At 39.9% G+C, this 20,209-nt stretch overlaps 1 protein-coding gene across 1 annotated transcript in view; it reads right to left on the reverse strand.

The window, feature by feature from the left end:
- Positions 1 to 9,188: 9,188 nt before the first annotated feature.
- LOC101858783 (nucleoside diphosphate-linked moiety X motif 17) overlaps positions 9,189 to 20,209 on the reverse strand; it is a 15,050-nt gene continuing 4,029 nt past the window's right edge. Inside the window, exons 3-8 of the mRNA XM_005099379.3 lie at positions 18,055 to 18,174; positions 17,115 to 17,298; positions 15,989 to 16,014; positions 15,431 to 15,532; positions 11,471 to 11,712; positions 9,189 to 10,516 (exon numbers count right to left, since the gene is read on the reverse strand). Of these exons, the coding sequence (XP_005099436.1) occupies positions 10,348 to 10,516; positions 11,471 to 11,712; positions 15,431 to 15,532; positions 15,989 to 16,014; positions 17,115 to 17,298; positions 18,055 to 18,174 (843 nt within the window). The 3' untranslated portion in view covers positions 9,189 to 10,347. The remainder of the gene's footprint in view (positions 10,517 to 11,470; positions 11,713 to 15,430; positions 15,533 to 15,988; positions 16,015 to 17,114; positions 17,299 to 18,054; positions 18,175 to 20,209) is intronic.

Consider the following 20,209-nt stretch of genomic DNA (forward strand, 5'->3'; position numbering starts at 1 on the left):
TTGAGGATTGTCTGCATGCATGTATTACATGACTTCTTTTCTTTTCTTTTTGACAAAAGAAGTCTAATGATCTCATTTCCATGTTTTTGAAAGTTGAAAGGGTAGCTGGATGACTTCGAGGTTGTGATTCCAGTATGTATTGAATTGATCTTGCTGAAGTGGTTCAGAAGGTCAGACTTTACAGTGAATGATTTTTTTATGCCAACAAAATAGAGATATATACACATGTAGCCCTATGTTGTAGCAGGATGAGACATAACTTTCATACATTCCACCCAAACAGCTTGGACACTTTCACTGAACTGTTACATGAGTTGTCTGTGGTGAACGGCCTCTGTAGCTTGCTCTCGCCCATCGGTGTTCCTAACGGTAGGCTTTGGTTCCCGTAACATTGGAGGGCGGTCGCATCGTGCTGGTTGTAATAGATGGACAGGTTGGGTGTGGTCTACCTGTGCAGGCTTGAGGCGATCTACTGAGATGCGTTCCGTGCGGCCTCCGATGTCCAGAAGGAAGGTCTTTTCTCCTGGGGCGAGCACCATGTAAGGACCTGTGTATGGTCTTTGAAGTGAACCTTTCACAGTATCTGTGCGGATGTAAACATACTTCGCTGTTAACAAAGATGGTGGGAAGTATGTGACTGGGTCAATGGTGGATAGCCGGTCTAGGCCTAGTGAACTGTGCTTTAGCTCGAAAAGTTGTTTAAAAATCTGTTGCTGACCAGGCAGATGCTTCAGAGGGTAAAAGGTCACCTGGAACGGTCAGTGGCTCGTCATAGACCAGTTCTGCTGATGAATATCCCAGGTCATCCTTTGGGAGTGGTTCGAGCCCAAGGAGTACCCAAGGAAGTTCTTCCACCCAGTTGTTACCAATGAGTCTGGCCTTCAATGCCGTTTTAAGTGAGCGATGGAACCATTCGATCATTCCATTTGCTTGGGGGTGAAAAGCCGTTGGTCTATGTAAGCGGACTCCAAGGCGTTTAGCTATGTCAGTCCAAATTGCAGAAGTGAATTGAGATCCTCGGTCCAATGATATATCGGCAGGAACACCAAAATGGGAGATCCAGCGTCCTATGACAGCGTTAATACATTCGTCTGTTGTTATGTTAGGTATAGGAATCGCCTCTGTTGTGTGTTGCGGTCAATAATGGTAAAAAGATACAGTTGACCACAGGACTGAGGAAGTGGACCCTCTATATCAATATTGATGGGTGAAAACCACTTGTCGGGTACTGTAAATGTCTCTAGGGGACCACGGGTGCGCTTTTGGATTTTCGACGTCTGGCATTCGTGACACTGCTTCACCCAACTGCTAATCTGACGTCGTAGGCCATGCCACACAAACTTTTCTGAGATGAGCTTGACAGCAGCCTTAACCCCTAGGTGTGCAAGGTTGTGTACAGAATCAAACACCTGACATTTGAACTCTGGAGGAACTATGGGCCGAGCTCTGCCAGTAGAAATGTCTCTAAGGACTTCGGGACTTTGGTCGCTCAAGTTCGTTTTCACGACTTTTAAGCTTGAGAAAGCTGAAGTGTATGCCTGTATGTCAGAGCTGTACTTGGCTGCTGAGTTGCTACTAAGGTTACAAAATCTATGCCCAGTGAGACTGCATTAGTGGTGATCACAGAACGTGAGAGATAATCGGCAACAATGTTTGTCTTCCCAGATATGTGCCTGATGTCAGTGCTGAATTCTGAGATAGCAGATTGCTGCCGGGCTGACCACAAGTCTGTAGTTTTTGACATTGCAGAGACCTACAGTTTGTGATCAGTGTAGATAATAAATTGCCTACCTTCCACCATGTACCGGAAATGGTGTATTGCAAGGTGGACACCAAAAAGCTCTCTATCAAAGGTGCTGTATTTCATTTCTGGCTTACGTAGTTGCCGGCTGAAAAAGGCGAGAGGCTCCCAACGATCATTATTGTATCGCTCGAGGACTGCACGGACGGCCACATCAGATGCATCACAAGTGAGAGCCATTGGGCAGTCTGCACACGGATGAACCAGAATGGATGCGTTTGCCAATGCTTGTTTACCCGAAAGGAATGCCTGGTTCATTTCATCGGTCCAACTTAGACTAGAGTAGAGCTTGACGAGGTTTGGCTGTTTTCAGAGCGTAGTAAAGTGGGTGCAAAATCGCAGCGATGTTGGGAATGAAACGATGGTAAAAATTCAGTACACCCAGAAACTCCTGCAGCGCTTTGACTGTCCTTGACTTAGGAAACTCCTTAACGGCATCAACCCTGAGAGCATAGGTGTTGAACCTGACGCAGAAACCCGATTTTTTTTTAAATAAAGTGATGCAACGCCAAAAAGACATTTTTCAAGTTTAATCACCAGTCCGTGGTGTCGCAACCGCTGAAAAACTGCGTTGAGGTCATCTATCATCTACGTGAGACTGGGCTGATGAACTAGCAACTAGGATATCATCCAGACAAACGCACAATCTAGGTCCTGAAGCACTGTGTCCATCAGTTGCTGAAATGTTTGTGCTGCATTCTTTAACCTGAATGGCATCCTCAAGAATTCCCACAAACCGGAGGGTGTGATCACTGCCGTTTTAGGTACGTCCTCGGGCGCCATAGGGATCTGATGATATCATCGAACAAGATCAATTTTAGAGAAAATGGTCTTACCAGTTAGACGAGCAGAAAAATGTTGAATATGGGGTATGGGGTAACGATCTGGGACTGTAGCATCGTTCAACTTGCGGTAATCTCCACATGGGCGGGAACCTCCATCGTTTGTAGGCACAACATGCAGAGGCGATTCCCAGGGGCTGTTTGATTTCCGTATTATGCCCATTTTCTCCATCTCAAGGAACTCCTTTGCAGACGCGAGTTTGTCTGGTGCCAGGCGACGAACACGAGCAAAAACAGGTCGATCTTTCGTGGGAATAAAGTGTTGCACACCATGCTTGACGTCTGCTGTGGAAAAAGCAGGCTTTAAGAGTTCGGGATACTCGTTGAAAATCTTGCGGAATCTATTGCTTGATGGTTCTATGAGGGCCAGATCTGGGCCAGTTGAATTGTTGAAATGGAACTGACCGAGCATGAGATATGCGAGAAGGTTTCTGCCTCAATTAGACGCTGTCCTCGAACATCAACTAATAAATTGTGCTGCCGGAGGAAATCAGCCCCCAGTAAGGGTCGCTTAACATTGGCTGATATCAAACGTGCTTTAACAACACGGTCACCGAATTGAAGAGGAATAACTTTGGAAACTCACACGTCTTCCTGTTAAATCTCAGTCCGCATGTCCTCGCTCTTTCAAACACTTGGCGAAGGCATGCCATATGCTCCTCCTTAGTGTGCCTCCAGATGCACAGACCATCCTCGTATCTTACAAAACCTTGAATGTCACCAAAGTGCTTATGGATCACTTTCTGGGACACCTCAGGAGCAGATTTGATACCGAATGACAGTCGTAGGAATTTGTACCTTCCTGAAGGTGTGGCGAATGAGCAGATTTTAGCACTTTCTTCATCAAGCTGGACTGCCCAAAAACCACTTTAAGCGTCGAACTTTGAGAAATACTTTGCACCGCTCATTTCCGTTGTAACTTCCTCCAGCATTGGCAATTGGTAGTGCTCTCTTTTGATTTGATTGCCTCGTTGAGCCGTTTCGGATCCATGCATATTCTGATATCTCCATTGGGTTTTTCCACGACTATCATGGGGTTCACCCAGTCTGTCGGCTCATCAACCTATAACGCCAAGATTTTCCATGCACTCTAACTCCTTGTTGAACTTCTCCCTCTGGGCTAGAGGCACTCTTCTAGCCGCCAATACAATTGGGCGAACACTTGGGTCCACCTGAATTCTGTGTTTCTCTGCAATGCGCCCAAGTTCTCTTAAAGTGTCACGGAATTCTTCAATGATACCATCCTGTTTATTCGATGCAGTAGGGGTTGTGAGATGGTACACTCTTTGTATCAAGTTCATGGCCTCACAGGTCCAAGAATGGATTGTGCTGATGGGGATGACGCTATTATAAAGTCCACATCATATCGTGCTCCTTTGTGAAAGCAAGGGAATCAGGTTTTCCCTCTGACAGGAATCTTCTCCCCAAAGTAAGAGGTGAGCTTAGTTGTCGTAGAACTGACCAGTCCATTGAGACATTGCACCAGCTTTTCTGAGATTACATTGGCCTGGGCACTTGTGTCTAGTTTGAACCTCACTGTGGTCCCTCTACAGTTGAGGGCCACATACCAGGCTTGGTTCACACTGCTCACAGTGCCTAGATAGAACTCGTCCGAGTCACTTTCATCAGATGACCGAGCCTCTGCACAGGCGATCATACCCTTCAACTGACACTGCTTGGCGAAATGGTTCTTTTTGTTACAGTTATTGCAGAGCTTTCTGTAGGCTGGACAGGACCTTGGACTGTGTGTGTAACCCACAACGTGAGCACAAAAAGGACTTCCCTTGTGCTTTCACCTTTTCACGTTTCGGGAATCTTTGTGCATTTGTTCTCTTGTCCAGTCTTGAAGGCCTGCGTTTGAGGTTTAGATTTTGATGTGCTGACTGTGGGCACAACTCCGTCCTCAGTACGGTTGCAGAGGTCCAGTTTAATTTTGCTAAATATTGCGATCCCGACTTCCAGGCGTAATGTTCAGTGCAGGTTTCGGCTGAGCAAAAAATACTTCGCCTCTGGTTAGCAATTTTCGTTACGAGGTTCCTTTATTCAGACACCATGTTAAGTTTTAGATGACATGAGTTGATAAACACTCAGCAAGCAGCCATGTTACTTGTTTAGTTTTTTGACTTGTTGGACTCCACTACTACAGGACACAACAAATACGATACTGAACACAACTACGGGCAACAACACCAATATATGACATTTGGGACACATCCCTTGAAATCTATACTGGTAATTCATTTTGGACGTACACAATTAATGACTTTTTTGTTTGTTTTAGTAGAGGTTTTACAGCGCTCGCAACTGCATATAAGGGTATATGAGCGCCAGAAGATTAGAGATGTTACAAGAGAGGAACAGACATAAAAAAGAAAGAAGAAGGGGAGATAAGGACGATAGATGTTTCATAGGAAAGAAGAAGCAAACCACAACAGAGCACCTGCCAACCACCCACTTAGTGACTTTTACCATTGATAAAGCACAAACGGTTTTACAGCCACAAGCTTAGACTTAGACACATACATAGATAAAACCAAATAAGATCTGCTCTTCTAAAATTTACTTTAATACAAGATGTAGGCCTAGTCAGCCAAATACATTTTTTTTTTCACATCATAGTCAAAAGTCATGATGTAGAAAGTAGAAGGTTATCACAGCAAACTGGAACATCAAATAAATTTTCTCTTTTCAGAATTTGTTAATTAAAAAATCACAACTATTATTTAACCAACAAAAAATATATTCACTCATTCACTGGACACATACTGATCAATTCCTGAGACATAAAAATGATCACCTGTTTATGAAAACATTCACACATATATTGTATAGAGATCAACAAGCATTATGTTAAATCTGCATTGTACTAGTAGTGGTCTTTTTTCTGATGGGAACAAAAGAACAATTTTATAGAGCTAGTAACGTTATAGAAAATCACAGAGAAAAGTAGGGGAGAAGACAACAGGGGAGTGACATTCAATCACTTTAGTTTTAGCAACAAACGAAAATTATTAACAGATGACATGTAGTCACCACTCTTTCTCTCTCTCTCCCTCTCTCTCTCTCCCTCTCTCTCTCTTTCTCTCTCTCTCTCTCTCTTTCTCCCTCTCTCTCTCTCTCCCCCTCTCTTCCCCCCCTCTCTGATCTCTCTCTCCCTCTCTCTCTCTCACTCTCTCTCCACACACACACACACACATATAATATAGTTAAAATCATAACTTGTAAAGTTATGGACACACAAACAGCATACCCATGAATAAAGACGGTTATCACAGCTTTTAAACGATAAAATTTTCAAGTTAATAATTATAATGCTGCATCTCACCGAATGTGTCGACATCGCCCGAATAATTAAATGGAACAATCAAAGAAACAACTGACAGCAATACAGGGTGAAACGAGTGAACTAAACAAGGTTTCCTTCAAAGCAGTAGGATGAAAGGAGGTGATGAAAAAAATTTCAGCACCCCCAGTTCCACCTAAATCTAAACCTGCCACTTCCAGCAAGAAATCCAGCATAGTCAACTGCAAATTTTGTGGAAGAGATCACGAGCCACTAAAATCTAAGAGCGCAGCATAATGGAAAGTATGCTCCCTCTGCAAGAAGAAGAATCACTTTGCGGCGAAATGCAGATCTAAGCAAGTTCAAGCAATGCGATGCATTGAAGAAAGTTCGGAAGACAGCAGTGATGATACAGAACATTTACTCACAGTGGAGTAGACAAAAACAAGCTCTAACACGTTGGTGCAAAGCAAATACCGGTACGTTTCCTATCCTATTGGACACAGGAGCAACAGTCAACACTATCGCAAGAAAATTTGTGAAAGCAAATGACATGAAAGAAACAAAGATCAAACAAGAATGATAATGTGGAATCATTCAACTGCAAAACCACTTGGTGAAGTGACATACCCAACACAGAATCTAAAAACTGGTCAAGTTTCTAACATCACTAATGTGGTTGTTGACAACAACCTTACTTCTTTATTGGGTCTCCAGGCAACTCAAATCTTTGACCTGGTAGAGCTTAAAGAGCACAACTACATTGCTCAAGTACAAGAAACTCATAATGGTCTTGGGACATCATCCCTAAAAGTTGACCCAGAAGTAGCACCAAAAGTACTGTCATGCAGAAGAATACCACTAGCATTGAAGAACAAAGTTAAATCCAAGTTAGATGAGCTGTTAAGTCAAGGCATTCTTGTAGCCGAACCGGAACCAACTGAGTGGGTGAGTCAGATGACAATCGTTGAAAAACCTAACAAAGATATCAGAATTTGCATAGATCCGAACCACTGAATAAAGCATTGATGCGGGAACATTACAAACTTCCAACTCTAGAGGTTATCAGGCATGAACACAATGCAAAATACTTCAGTAAACTTGACGTTGAAGAAGCATTATATTGGCACGTATCATTAGATGAAAAATCATCAAAGTTGACAACCACGATTTTGAAAGGATGACCCGATCGTGAAACAATCAGACATGAACTACAGAGTTTCTACAATTTAAAAAAAATCATTACATGTTATGATGACTTGTTGATTATGGGGAACCGTGTAATTATTCCTAAGTCTCTGAGAACCAAGACCAAAGACAGACTTCACTGTGCACACTAAGGTTATGATGTAATGATCAGAAGAGCAAGATCTACTGTTTACTGGCCAGAATAAACAAAGAACTGAAACGAACGACTCAAAATTGTGAAAGTTGTCAAGTCCACAAAAGTGGAAACATTAAAGAATCATTGCAACAACACGAAGGAAAATCACCTTGGGAAAAAGTAGGGATTGATTTCTTCGAGTTGGAGAATCGAAACGATATGGTCATAGTGAACTGTTACTCAAATTTTATTGAAATTGAACCCATGACGAGTACTACATCCAACCACACAATCACCAAGTTGAAAAGCCTGTTTGCCAGACATGGCATCCCAAAACAGCTAGTTAGTGATTGTGGTCCACAGCTAACTTCTGAACAGTTCAAGAACTCCACCGATGAGTGGAAAATCATTCACAAGAAATCTTTACCACATTACCATCAGTCCAATGGTAAAGCTGAAGCAGTTGTCAAATCAGTCAAGAAACTTATCAAAAAGACAAAACAAGCGTATGGTGACATCTTCTAAGCTCGGCTAAAACACCGAAACTCACCAAGGCAAGATACAAATCTTAGCCAAGTAGAAATGTTGTTCCAGAGAAGTACAAGATCAAAGGTACCAAAGCTGTATGACAATCAACAAAACAAGAACATTTCAGAACAAAAAAGAGTTCTACGAAAAAAATCTGTACAGAAATACTTCAACAAAACTGACAAAAACCTTCCAAAACTTGCACCAGGACAGGCAGCATATTTCTTACCATTCAATCAAGAAAATACATGGTATCAAGGGACCATAGTCACAAGACACAACAACGATAGATCATATGACGTTGAGTGCAACGCAAAACATTCACAAGGAATCGACGATGCATCAATCCAGCATTTGGTATGCCAGCAAGAGACAACACAGACATACCACTCTACATTAAAGAAGAATCTATCGAACTATCAGCAGAAATTCAAAACTCAAGTCAAACGTGACTTAAGGAAATCACCGAAGTCACAGGCAGAGTTCCAAAACTCCCAACTTGTCACTTCCTACCCTGTCGCACCACAGACAAAATTCAAACACACACTATAAAACTCGTAGTGGTCGAATTGTTAAAAGGCCCAACAAGTATACTGAATAGGTCATATTAGTTGAATTGTGAGCAGTGCAGCAACTACTTACACACAGTGGAAACCATTTATAACAGGCCCAGTAATAAGAGGCAATCGGTAATAACGGGGATTTTTTAAATCCCTGTTTTTTCTTACTCTTTGCCTCTATTAAAAATTATCGTCAATAACAGGGCATCATCGGAGCCTAATCAGTTATAGCAGGGACAAAGCCTTGTTAACAATGTATAAAAAGTAAGAGAAAGAGATAGTAACACAGTGATTGAGCAAGCCACGCTACTGCTGCAAGCAACTTAGCAAGCACACACATCGGGAGAAGCGAGGGAGGGCTTCGGTGTGCTGCACACTTCGGTCTTCTAGTCCTTAGCCTAGCTACATGCACGCATAATGTGTCATGCGCAGACCTGACAATGGCCAAAACCCCTGTTCGTGGGCACTTGTGGCAAGGGAAACTACCCATGAATAAATACAGAAGGATTAGTCCATAAATGCTTTCTTCCCTTGTATTTCTGATTTTAACAGGAATCTGATATAACAGGACTTTTTCTCTGGTCCCACCATCCCTGTTATATCAGGTTTCCACGGTAGCAAACAACAGGTAATTTTTGCACTTAACACTACTAAATGCAACACTCTTAGAGTGACTGATCATTTTTTTAAGGTTGATAAAGATCAACCAATGATAATTTTTCTTTAGAAATAATATCCTACAGGTTGAAGGGTCCAACCAAATCAGTAACTTTTAACTCTATCATTTTGCCACTGTTAAAAGTTTTGTTTACTTCAGACCCACTGGACACACTTTTTCAGTTAATTTTACTTTTTACTTAGTGGACTGAAGATTCCCAAAGCACAAGACAGTCCTAAACTGTTATAACTAAATTACTGGTATTAAGATATTTGTGATGACCATAAGATACCACACATGAATAATTTTAGGGTTAATTAATTAATCATTAGTAGTCTTTTCAATCCTGGATGACATTTAATGTGTCTAATACTGAAAATAGCAATCAGTAAGAGTTTATTCCATGTAGTAACTCAAGGTAATTAATCGAGAGTTATGTGCGACTGATTATCATTTTTTTTTCTTGTTTGAAAGAAAAGAGAAAGAGGAGAAATATGCCTATTCTTTTTTTTTTTTAACAAATAAATAAATACATTTAACAGCTTTTCATAAAATAAAGACAAAACATAAAATACTAACACTAATGGTAACAGTAAGTTAAAGTAAAGAATACTTGTAGCATACAAAAGATACATTTTGTTATCTGGAAATTGACATGATTGGTAACTTTAATGTTTAAAAAAAAAAGGAATGAAAGGATGTTGATATGCAATCTGTCATAGTAACAATAATATCCATTATTAGCCTAACAGGCATATCACGAATTTGTTGTACCTGGCCACGATAACAAAACGACGAGAATAAAAATATGGCTTCCCTAGCTGCAGAATCTTAGCACATGTGTTATCGTTCTATACATCAATATATGTTGAATTCTCTAGTGTGTTTGTGCCTTCAAGATGTACAAAATAACACATCAACAACACATGCACACACAGCCACACGTCACATGTATGTGACACGCGTTAAGACATTGGTGTGTGCTAACAAGTATGAAAGGAGGCCACTGATTGGTCGCATAAGCAGTTCGCCCTGCAAACAACTTCGTTGAAATCCGAGCTTGCTCATTTATGTGTTCATTGAATCCGACTTACTTTTATTGATTTTTATGAATAAAAATTTTGGGGAATCCAACTCCTTTAGTTGAATTCGAGTTTTCGTTGAATCCGAGTTCATTAAAACTGAGTTCCACTGTACCACCATTAATTTTGAAATAGTTTCCATCTAGTCACCGTAAAAATGATTAAATAAGACCACATAACAAAGAGGAGAGATGAACATCTGTGCATAGAATAAAATTTAAAATCTGAAAGAATTGAACATAAACTAGACTACTATAAATAGATTACTTTCATTTCTGTGCGGTTGACATGCTCAGTAGCTGCTGTAAGGCAAACTTTGTCCCGGTGCTAACCCTCTCAGTGTCGCTTTGTGAAGCAGAGTCCTTGTGGATGGAGAACAGTGGTTCTGTTTGGAGATCCGCCACATACTGCTCCTTGTTTGCATTTAGAGTAAGAGCCCTTTAAAACAAAGATTTCACACAGTTAGAAGCTGAAAAGATAAATTTTTATTTAGATTTATTTTTCATCACCAGATTTCTTTCTTTAACATATAATATATATGTATTACGACACAGTGGAATCAGGCACTTGTCAATTTTGGGGCATTTCGAGGTATTGGTGTAATCTTAAAGCTTGTTCATTTGTCTATATTTTTAAGGAAAAAATTACCCATCTATCGAGAAATAAAAGCCGATATATATATATATATTGATTGAAAGAGGGGGGTTACCTGATTTCAGTGGTAAAATTAACAAGAAAATGGCAGTCAAAATTTGGTGATTTCCAAAGTTTGAGAGTCCTTAAAAACTGAAAATGTATATATTTTTTGTGCCTTTAATCAACATTTTTCAGTAAATACACATAAAAATGTGTTTTTAAATGGACAGCAAAGGTGTTGAGCCAAAAAAACAAAATTCGATAAAAATTGTCAAACCAGCCAAAAAAAGCCAACATTTTTTATTTCAATATTTTCTCAAGTGCCTGATTACAACACCACACTTCACATATTATATATCAAAAAGATGCATTTTCATTGTATGACAACTTGCCATATATATCAGTTTTTCTGATGAGGTACAACAATGTAGGCCCTACATCCAACTTTTTTAGTGAGAATTGTATAATGCCATCTGAACTCTTTGCAAACAGAGTTTAACGCACCCACTTCCTTGGGAGGCAATTCTTAACTTTTTTAAAGAACCGAATACTGTAAATTTGCTCTTTAGCATGCAAATATAAATTTCAAGCATGGAAAATAATTTGTATGGTCAAATTAAGTACGGTACCATAGCTCTTTAACAAGCAAAGAAAAGACAGAGTACCGACTTTAAAAAATCAAAATATAACAAAAAGCCCGAGACTGAAAGCATATCCAATAACTGTGAGGAAGAGGCAGAGCTCATTGTCACTCACCTAAATGTTGGTGGCAGGTGGTCAATCTTCATCCCTTCATTGTGGTCCTCGTCATACGATTGTGCTATAGCTGAGACCAAGTCTTTGTTCAACCAAGCACATGATAATACTTCATTTGGGTCTATCTTAGTTCTTTCTTCCATGGCAATGGCAGTCAATTCTTTTCTCAGTTTTGCATGAAAATATACAACAATATGATGGCGCTTTGGTGGTCCAACAGACAGCTTTGGTGGGTACACAGACTAAAAAATAGAGAGAAAAGGAGAAATATTAAATACAGGAAAGCAACAAATCTGATGAAAACAATCAAACAAAGGTTCAAGTGTTACAGATGTGCTCTTCAGATGCCTTTGAGATTCATCTCAATATAAAAAATTAATTCTTTTTTAAGAGATGGTGCACACAAGGTACAATCATCACCATCGTCATCAAGTTTCATAATCTCAAAAGGCTCATACGCCACAAGTATGGTCCCTCTAGATATATATATATATCTCTCTTCAGAACTTTCTTCTCCAGGTCATCCCCCATTAGTCCAAGTCCTCCTAAGCCAGCCTAATGGGGGGGTCATTAGCTTAGTTAGTATCATGGTATCAAGACCCTGGTTCCAATCCTAAATGTAAAATTCTTTAACACTTTGCAGTCACACAGCCAGCAGTACAAAATACCCATCTGGTCACACAACCAGGAGAGTGACTGCAATGAACTTATTAAGCCTGGCGCAGACAGGTGACCGGAACGGATACGTAGTCTAAACAGCCGTATGCACTGCTCACCGTCGAACGCTCCGTATCCCGGACTCTAGCATGGAGATCATCAGGAGAGAATGCGTCGCTGTTTCGGGCTCTTCCTCTCTACAGCTTTTCTGACGCACCGAGCCCCCTCACCGATGTGAGGTCTCCATGTTAGTTCGACTGTTTTCCTCTGCTGCCAACTTTAGGATTCATTCCAGCTTGAGTCCTCTCGCTTCAACCAGATCCAATGACTGGCTTTCTCTGCTGTCTCCTGAAGGGAGTTTGTGAGTTCGTTGCTTTTCTTTGCAGTAAGTCCTGCCACTCTCATCCACTTACGGGCGCTTGTTGCTACAAAACCTCTGCATCCTACCTCTACCGGAAAATGGGTTGCCTTCCATCCTGCCTCCTCACATTGTTCGACGAGTGCCTCGTAACGGTTTTCTTTCCGCTCATGAGCGGCATAGATATTGTCCTCGTGGGGCACCGTGAGCTCTACCAAGTGTACCTCTTTGTCTTTTTCCTCCCATAACACAATGTCTGGCTTTTTCGTAGTTGGAATGGGGAAGAATCTCTCAAAGCCTTTTAAGTCAGCAGCTACTTCCCATGTGCCTCCGCTCTGGTCTTTCATGGCTTCGTTCGTTTTCTTTCTTTTGGCAACCTTGCTTCCTTGCGGAACGAACGCAATCTTGGTGGGTCCATGCTTCTGTATCTTGGGGGCATATTTTCCTTCTTCCACCTGTTGTGTCGCCATTTTCGTGAGCACTTTCAACACCTCGTTGTGTCTCCAGGTGTATCTGTTAAGAGCTAGGTTGCAGTTTGACAAAATATGCTTCATGGTTCCTAGCTTACCGCATCTACACTTGTTGTCCTCCTGTACCTTCCATCTGACAAGGTTCACCGGTGAAGGCAGAACATCATACGTAGACCGGAGAAGAAAGCTCAGCCTTGATGTATTCCACTTCCAGATGTCACTCCACCCGACTTTTCTTTCCACAACATGCTCTTCCCATCTGGTCATTTGTCCTTGCTGGCTACACTGGATGAGATGAATTTCTCGCCTTTCTGCCTCCATCTTTTGCATATGTCTTGTTGCAGCTTTTCTTCTGTCTCGCTGAGACATTTTCCTGAAAGGTCTAAAGTCGCCATTACCTAGCCCTAATCTGTCAGGTTGCGCTGGACCGACAATGTCCCCGTGCTCCAATGCAGAGATGATCTCGTTAGCTGCAACTTCTGCCTTCCACTTTCTGGCTGTTTTGACATCTGGAGGTTTTCCACTGATCTCCTTATCCCTTGATTCTCTCAACATCAAAACGGTTCTAATCTTGCCTGCTTTGTAGATCTCCACAATTGACGTGAGAGGTAGTTGAAGCGCACCTCTATGTCTGTACAGGGATGACGTGTTAATGGTACGGGGTAGCCCCAGCCACTTCCTGATGTAGCTGTTACACTTTCTTTCGATCATCTCAACTCTTGACAAAGCAACTTCATACATTGTCAGTGGCCACGCCAATCGAGGGTAGAGGGCAAACTGTAGACACCATATCTTGTGCTTTCCTGGAAGCTTTGTCTGGTCAATTGCTTTCAGCCCATTTTCAGCCTGCTTCATGATTTCCACGCCTTGACTCCTATCAGACAGAGTTCCTGAGTACCACCGACCCAAACTTTTCACGGGTTGTTCTTTTACTGTGGGCATTTGCTCCCCTGCAATTGTGAACTTCAGTTGCTTCTGTTTTCCTTTGTTAATAGTCAGGCTTCTAGACTTTTTAGCTTTAAACTTCATCCTGGCCCAGGTGATAAGCTTATCGAGCCGATTCAACACACTTTGCATTGTGTCTCCATCTCTTGTCAGTAGGGTCACATCATCCATAAAGGCTTTCTTTGGTGATCTCACCTTTGCTTCTTCTTCACAGCATTCTGCAGATCTCAGTAGCATCTCCATTACCAGGATGAACCAGATGACCGATATAGAGCAGCCAGCTGCAATCCCAATCTCAATTTTCACCGTTGCGTCGTTGCGCCAAGTGACAGCAAAGTGTTAACTTGGTTTGTCTGGGGAATTGTTTTAGGCTGAGAGCTTACTTATTTCTGTCCTTCTGCTAGAGATGGATATTAAATTTGAAGGTAGGCCAACCACTTCTTAATTAACTGTGCTGTGCTGAAAGTTTATTCAACTCATACAATTACAAATGCAAAATTCACCTTCAAGGCTTAATTAAATTACTGTGGGGATAACAAACTTGCTCAACTCTCAATTGAAGTTCTGCTCCTGTCTCAAATCCTGCACAGAATGATCTTTCTCAAAACTACTCCAAGAACTGATAAAAACATGATTTTTCTGTAATTACTGCTTTTGCTTATTAAGATTGCCTTCTAGTGCATCTGACTGAGTTAGCTCTCTTTCAATTCCCCGTATATTTATTCCTCTTCCAAAAGAAGACGCGAAGTGGGTTATTGAAGTACTGATTTTTATAAAAGTCTTTAATGCCTGGAATGTTGTCAGGTCCTGCAGTTTTGTTGATTCTTTTCTGTTAAATAGTTTTTGCTGCTTCCTCAATGTTTTTTATCATGAACCATGTGCCTTGCATCTGACAAGAGCATTACATGCCATCTTTGACACCTTAATTGCTATTCCTCGGCTATACAGTTCTTTCTCATTCTTGTAGCCTAAATACAACCCTGTCAACCCTTATGAACAAATTCTTCTTTCTTCCCTGTATCCATTCCATCTCCCGGAGTCCAAATAAGGTCTTACACTTGCATCTCAGTCTCTATCTGAGCAGCCTTACTTTTTTTCATGCAGTTCTCACATTTCACGTGTCATGGTCCTCTGGTTTAGTTACAAGATGTCATGGGTCCTCTAAACAAAGAAACATCTTCCTGTGGAGTGACTCCTTCCATCTACGAAAGGCCTGCTGTCTTCTGGGTTTTTTAATCGATACATGTTTTCCTTTGCATTTCTAAAGCATAAATAAGCATTTGGGTGATTAGAGGTACAAAGTGCTCGCCCAAAGCCCATTCATCCTCCTTTATCCTGGCTTTCAACAAGCTGAATTTTAGTTTAGTTTAAGTAGATCGTATAAATGCTGAAGACTAGAGGCGTTACAAGAGAGCAACAAACACTAAATAGAAAGAGAGGAGATAAAGACGATAGATGTTTGATAAGAAAGAAGAAGCAAACCTGGGTTTGTTTGAGTAAATGGCAGAAATTTTTTTTAACCTGTCTCACCTCCCACAGTGCCAGCAGATCAATTTTTTCTTCGATACAGTCCTTTGGTGTGATTGAGAGTCCTACTTCTTCGTTAAGCTCTCTCAATCCTGCCTCTAACAACTGAAAAGCATCAATAAATTGTTATTCATTGAGAAGAATCTTAATGTACCAACAAACACTTTTAACATCACTGTTCAGTCAAACTTGAATTCTCATGTTAGGAAGGTTTTTGTTATTATTATTTTCCAAAGCAACAAGAGGTGTTCTAGAGGAAGAAACATATGTAACAACAAAAAGCATAAAATGAAATAAATAGTAGAGAAGGAGTGTGATAGGAGCACAGCCACACGACAAGTCATTGAATATAAGGAAAAAGAAATAGATTACAAAGCTGAACTTTGTACACACTGAACTAACAATGGTTGTCGTGTACTGAAACAATTAACTTGCTAGTCAGAGGACGAACATAAAATACTTCTAAATGTTAACATCGAAAGCTTTATATTATAAAATAGACAACCGAAACAGACAAGTTACTCAATCAACTTTTCCAAAATATACAATTATCCAACTTACAGTTTCTCTATCCTCAACATGACCACCTGAAAAAAAATACCAACACTTTCTCCATTAGTTAATATTAGAAAAAAGTGACTATAACACAAATGTCAATACACTGAAGATAGAAAATTTAATAGGTAATTCAAACAATAACAAAGCAGTACAACCGAATGGCCCCAGCAATTATGGGACCACTGGGGACAAAATGATATTCTTGTTACAGCCAAATCCTGTTATTGTATAGAAGGGGATCAAGTTCAACATACACCATAATTAATTATAAACAATTTAATGGCATCTTTTCATTACATAGATCATTACCCACAGCCAATTTATCAGTTATTGTGCCTTTCTTTTTCAGACTTTTTTCTCCTCAACTTTATCATTCTTTTCCAAGTCTCTCTCAGGTTCTTCTTTTTCTTCTTTGCATTCCCTTGCTAGATCTTAGGGGTAGTCGACAGCTGGTGCTTCAACCGGCAGTGCTACTGATTTTTACACATATATAAACATTTTTCCTACTTTTCCACTATTTGAAATTAGAAAGGTTGGGAAAGGCACTTTACAGGAATTTTCTATTTGGCTCGGTCCTTTCAGGAATGGACGTTAAACTCGCAGGTCCCGCCTCCCTAAATAATTTAATAGTGTTGACAGGGGCGTAAAACCTATACCATATCACCATTTTTCACTGAAATATGACCACTGATAGGTCCCAAGGGGATGCAACAAAGAAAAAAATGCTTGCCATCGCTGGTTTTCCGTTGTTAACATTGTGATATCGCTGGTTCTTCCATTGTGGGCTATATTTTCTCATTCTCACAGAGACCGGCATCGCCGGTTTTTCCATATGTGACATAGATGGACTAACGCAGACCCAGCCAGGCATCATGCTGGGACAATAATCCGGAGAAAAAAAAAACTGACATCGCTGGTTTTTCCCGTACATATATATATTATATATATATTTAATCTATATTACCTGTATTCTTAACTAACCAGCATTATGAAGTAAAGCTGTCATCATTTGACACTGAATGACATTATTTTATATATATATTGATATTAAATGACCCCACTGACGAGATGATTATCTGGTCACCTCTTATATATTATCTGTCCAGAAACATCAAACACGGATACATACCTGGAGGTGTCCAGAGCCCTGGAAATGTTCGGAGATGGAGACCACGACGAGAGAGTAATATTTTTCCATCTGATGACTCTAACAACATACATGCTCCCACATCAATTCCACGATTTCTCACTTCTGGAGCAATTGTTGTTATGATCTCTGGAGTCAAATTGTATACTGGACAAAAGTTTGGATGCTGTAAAGAGTTCAAATGGAAAATGGCTGAAAAGAAAAAACTCCCCATTTTTGTTTTTTTATTTCTTCATTCATACTGAAAACTATGGACACAATAGAAAAACATTCACAAATTAATGTCTTATCTCTTGATATCATACTGAGTTCTGCAGTTAACTCTTATTCCAGATGAGTGGGAAATCCTGTCAAAGGCAACATATTTAAGAGTGAATAGTAAGTTTTTCCTTCTGTTTCAAACTCTAGATTTCGATAACAAAAGCAAGTTGCCAATCTGTGTAACAATGCAGCCGGAAGTTCAAAGTTCATCAGATGTCAAAATAAAATTTTAAAAACCTACAGTGCAGAAATTAGCCAATCATTATATATATATATATATATATATCTGCTTGTATTAAAGTATTTGAGAGAGGAATATTTTCAACAACTTCTATCTCAAGACATAATAAAAGATTGAAAGACAGGAAAGAGACAGTCTGAAAAATTCGAGGCTGTTTTTTGTCCCTAAAAGACCCCATCAAAAAGAATTTCTTTTAAATGTAGGCTACAATTTCTCAGATTTTATTAATTTCATTTCCAAGACAAGCAACCATTTCACAAACTCATAATACTCTCATTGATGTTACTGAAGGTGAGCCCTTTTCTGATTTATAAACATTCACATGGTGGATCAGCAAGTATCTATCTACTGATTTTTCAAATCAAAGTGGTGACCATATATATGAAAAGGGAAAAATGGAAAACAGCAAAGTGAACTCACTTTGACTACGACATCATCATTTTCAACCAGCTTTGTATCACTGAGGGTCAGGAAATTATCTCTGAGCTGAGCATGAAGTTTGCCAATGCCATCATTCAGTCCAAAATAGCTCAGGACACACTAGACAAAAATAAAAAATATATAGAATAAATGTACTACAGATAACAAATATCTTTTAAGATCATCTCTCTCTCTCTCTCTCTGTCTCTCTGTCTCTCTCTCTCTCTGATACACACACAAACACATTCACAAACAAACACACATACAATGCTTCAGTCTCCCTCCCAAACCCTGTCTTCCTCGTTCCATGTCTTTCTATCTCAACTCTCTCTCTACTGACCTAATAAACACACGTGCAACAGTAGGTATGTTCTGAAAACAGCCCATAGAATAACGCCTTCCAACCTACTACAGTCCTTACATAGAACCATATTTTGGGCAATTTCAACAGCACTATACTAGCATCTGCGTTTGTTGCCATTTTTGCATCCAATCCGTATGCTTTGCATAGCAGTCTGTCAAAATGATTTTTTGAGAAATACTGAAAGTTTCAAAGAGATCTTCGCAAAGAGATCTTTAGAAGTATTCTAAAATGTGAAGAATACAACCCGGGGGTACAAAATGACGCCAGGGCGTATGAATAGGGTTAAACTAAAGCACCAGAATTTCTTGTGTTCTGTTTTAAGCGACCAGAATTTCATTTGTAGCCACACAGGATGTAAAACGTGAAAAATAAAAGTTTCATAACAGAATGAAATCAAAATTAGAACAGCACATAAACAACCACAAAAATTAACCAAAAAAAAAAAAAAGACGTGTGTTAACCTATCAAAAGATTGGCCGTTTTAACCCTAAATATGTGTAATTTATTAAGAAAAAGTACAGGATATTACTTGCATGTAAATTAAGGAATCACACACAAGGGGTCGGCCATTGTCAGTAGGGCCTATTCGGTTTTGGTAGAGACACACTCGAACACATTTGCATTTTTTAAAAAGGTGGGAACAACATCAAATTAAATGGCACGCTATATAAATAGGGGGTTTCATGAAAAAATTTAAAAACCATTAAAAGAGCTGATAAAATTGGGCACAGACAACACGAACACAAAAAACTTAAAATCATGAATAGCTCGTACAAATTGCCATTCCCAGACTGATGCCTATTCAGTTTTTAATTACCATTAGCTTTTAACCCGAATTATCGATGAGTCAAAGAAATTTGTCAAAACCTGATGTATTTGAATTATTCGTGCCTGACTATAATGATTTTGAATCTAAAATTAATCCTTAAGAATGCCAACAGTCTTGAGAAAAAGTATACATTCTTTCAATCGGCAAAAAGTGATGCATCAATGAGAGAGCATACAACCAAAGATTAGATGGATACAGCGGAAGAGAACCAACGTCCGTGGTGTAGCGGTTAAGAGCTTCGCAGTCGCAAGCAGGAGACCTAGTGTTGATTCCTTAGAGGGGAAAAATTGTTATCTAGTATCTATCTTTCTAGTATGATGTTGTATCTCTCTCAGCCAAGGTTGGCCCTAACAGACAGGAAGGGGGAGTAAAATCACCTACATTAATTAATTAATTTTTAAAAACACACGAAGAAGCAGGGCAGGAAAGGCAGAAAAATAACAATAATAAATCTCAGAAGACCAACATCTCCGATGAGATATTTTCAACTGCTGGAGCAGTAGGAGAAACATTAAAGAAAACTAGTATATATACAAGCATACATAACAATAAAGAGAAAGATGTTTGCTTGTCCTCTCGACACCATAAATATAAATAAAGGTAACAGAGGCTGCAAAAGGTAGGCAAAGTACATAATAAGTAAACTCCCTACGATACCATGCCATATTACCAATTACCAGACCAGCAATATTCTCACTGATTCTCAGTCAACAACAAGATTCCATTTTTGTCATTTCACAACTGAAGTTCAAAGCAACATGGGTTTCTGAGCCACTCAACTTGGCAAGAGCAACAATAATATCCTTCTTCTGAGGAGCTCAATACTATTTATTTTACCTTGCCTTGTTGCCGGGTGCATTTATTTTCAAGATTTTTCCATTTCTTTTTAATTCTGCACCCATTGACTACTGTGTAATGCACACAGAGTCTGGGTTAACGCCTTTTGACCTGACACGCCCCCC

The sequence above is a fragment of the Aplysia californica genome, unplaced genomic scaffold, assembly GCF_000002075.1.
Source record: "Aplysia californica isolate F4 #8 unplaced genomic scaffold, AplCal3.0 scaffold00211, whole genome shotgun sequence".
Classification (NCBI taxonomy): Eukaryota; Metazoa; Mollusca; class Gastropoda; order Aplysiida; family Aplysiidae; genus Aplysia; species Aplysia californica.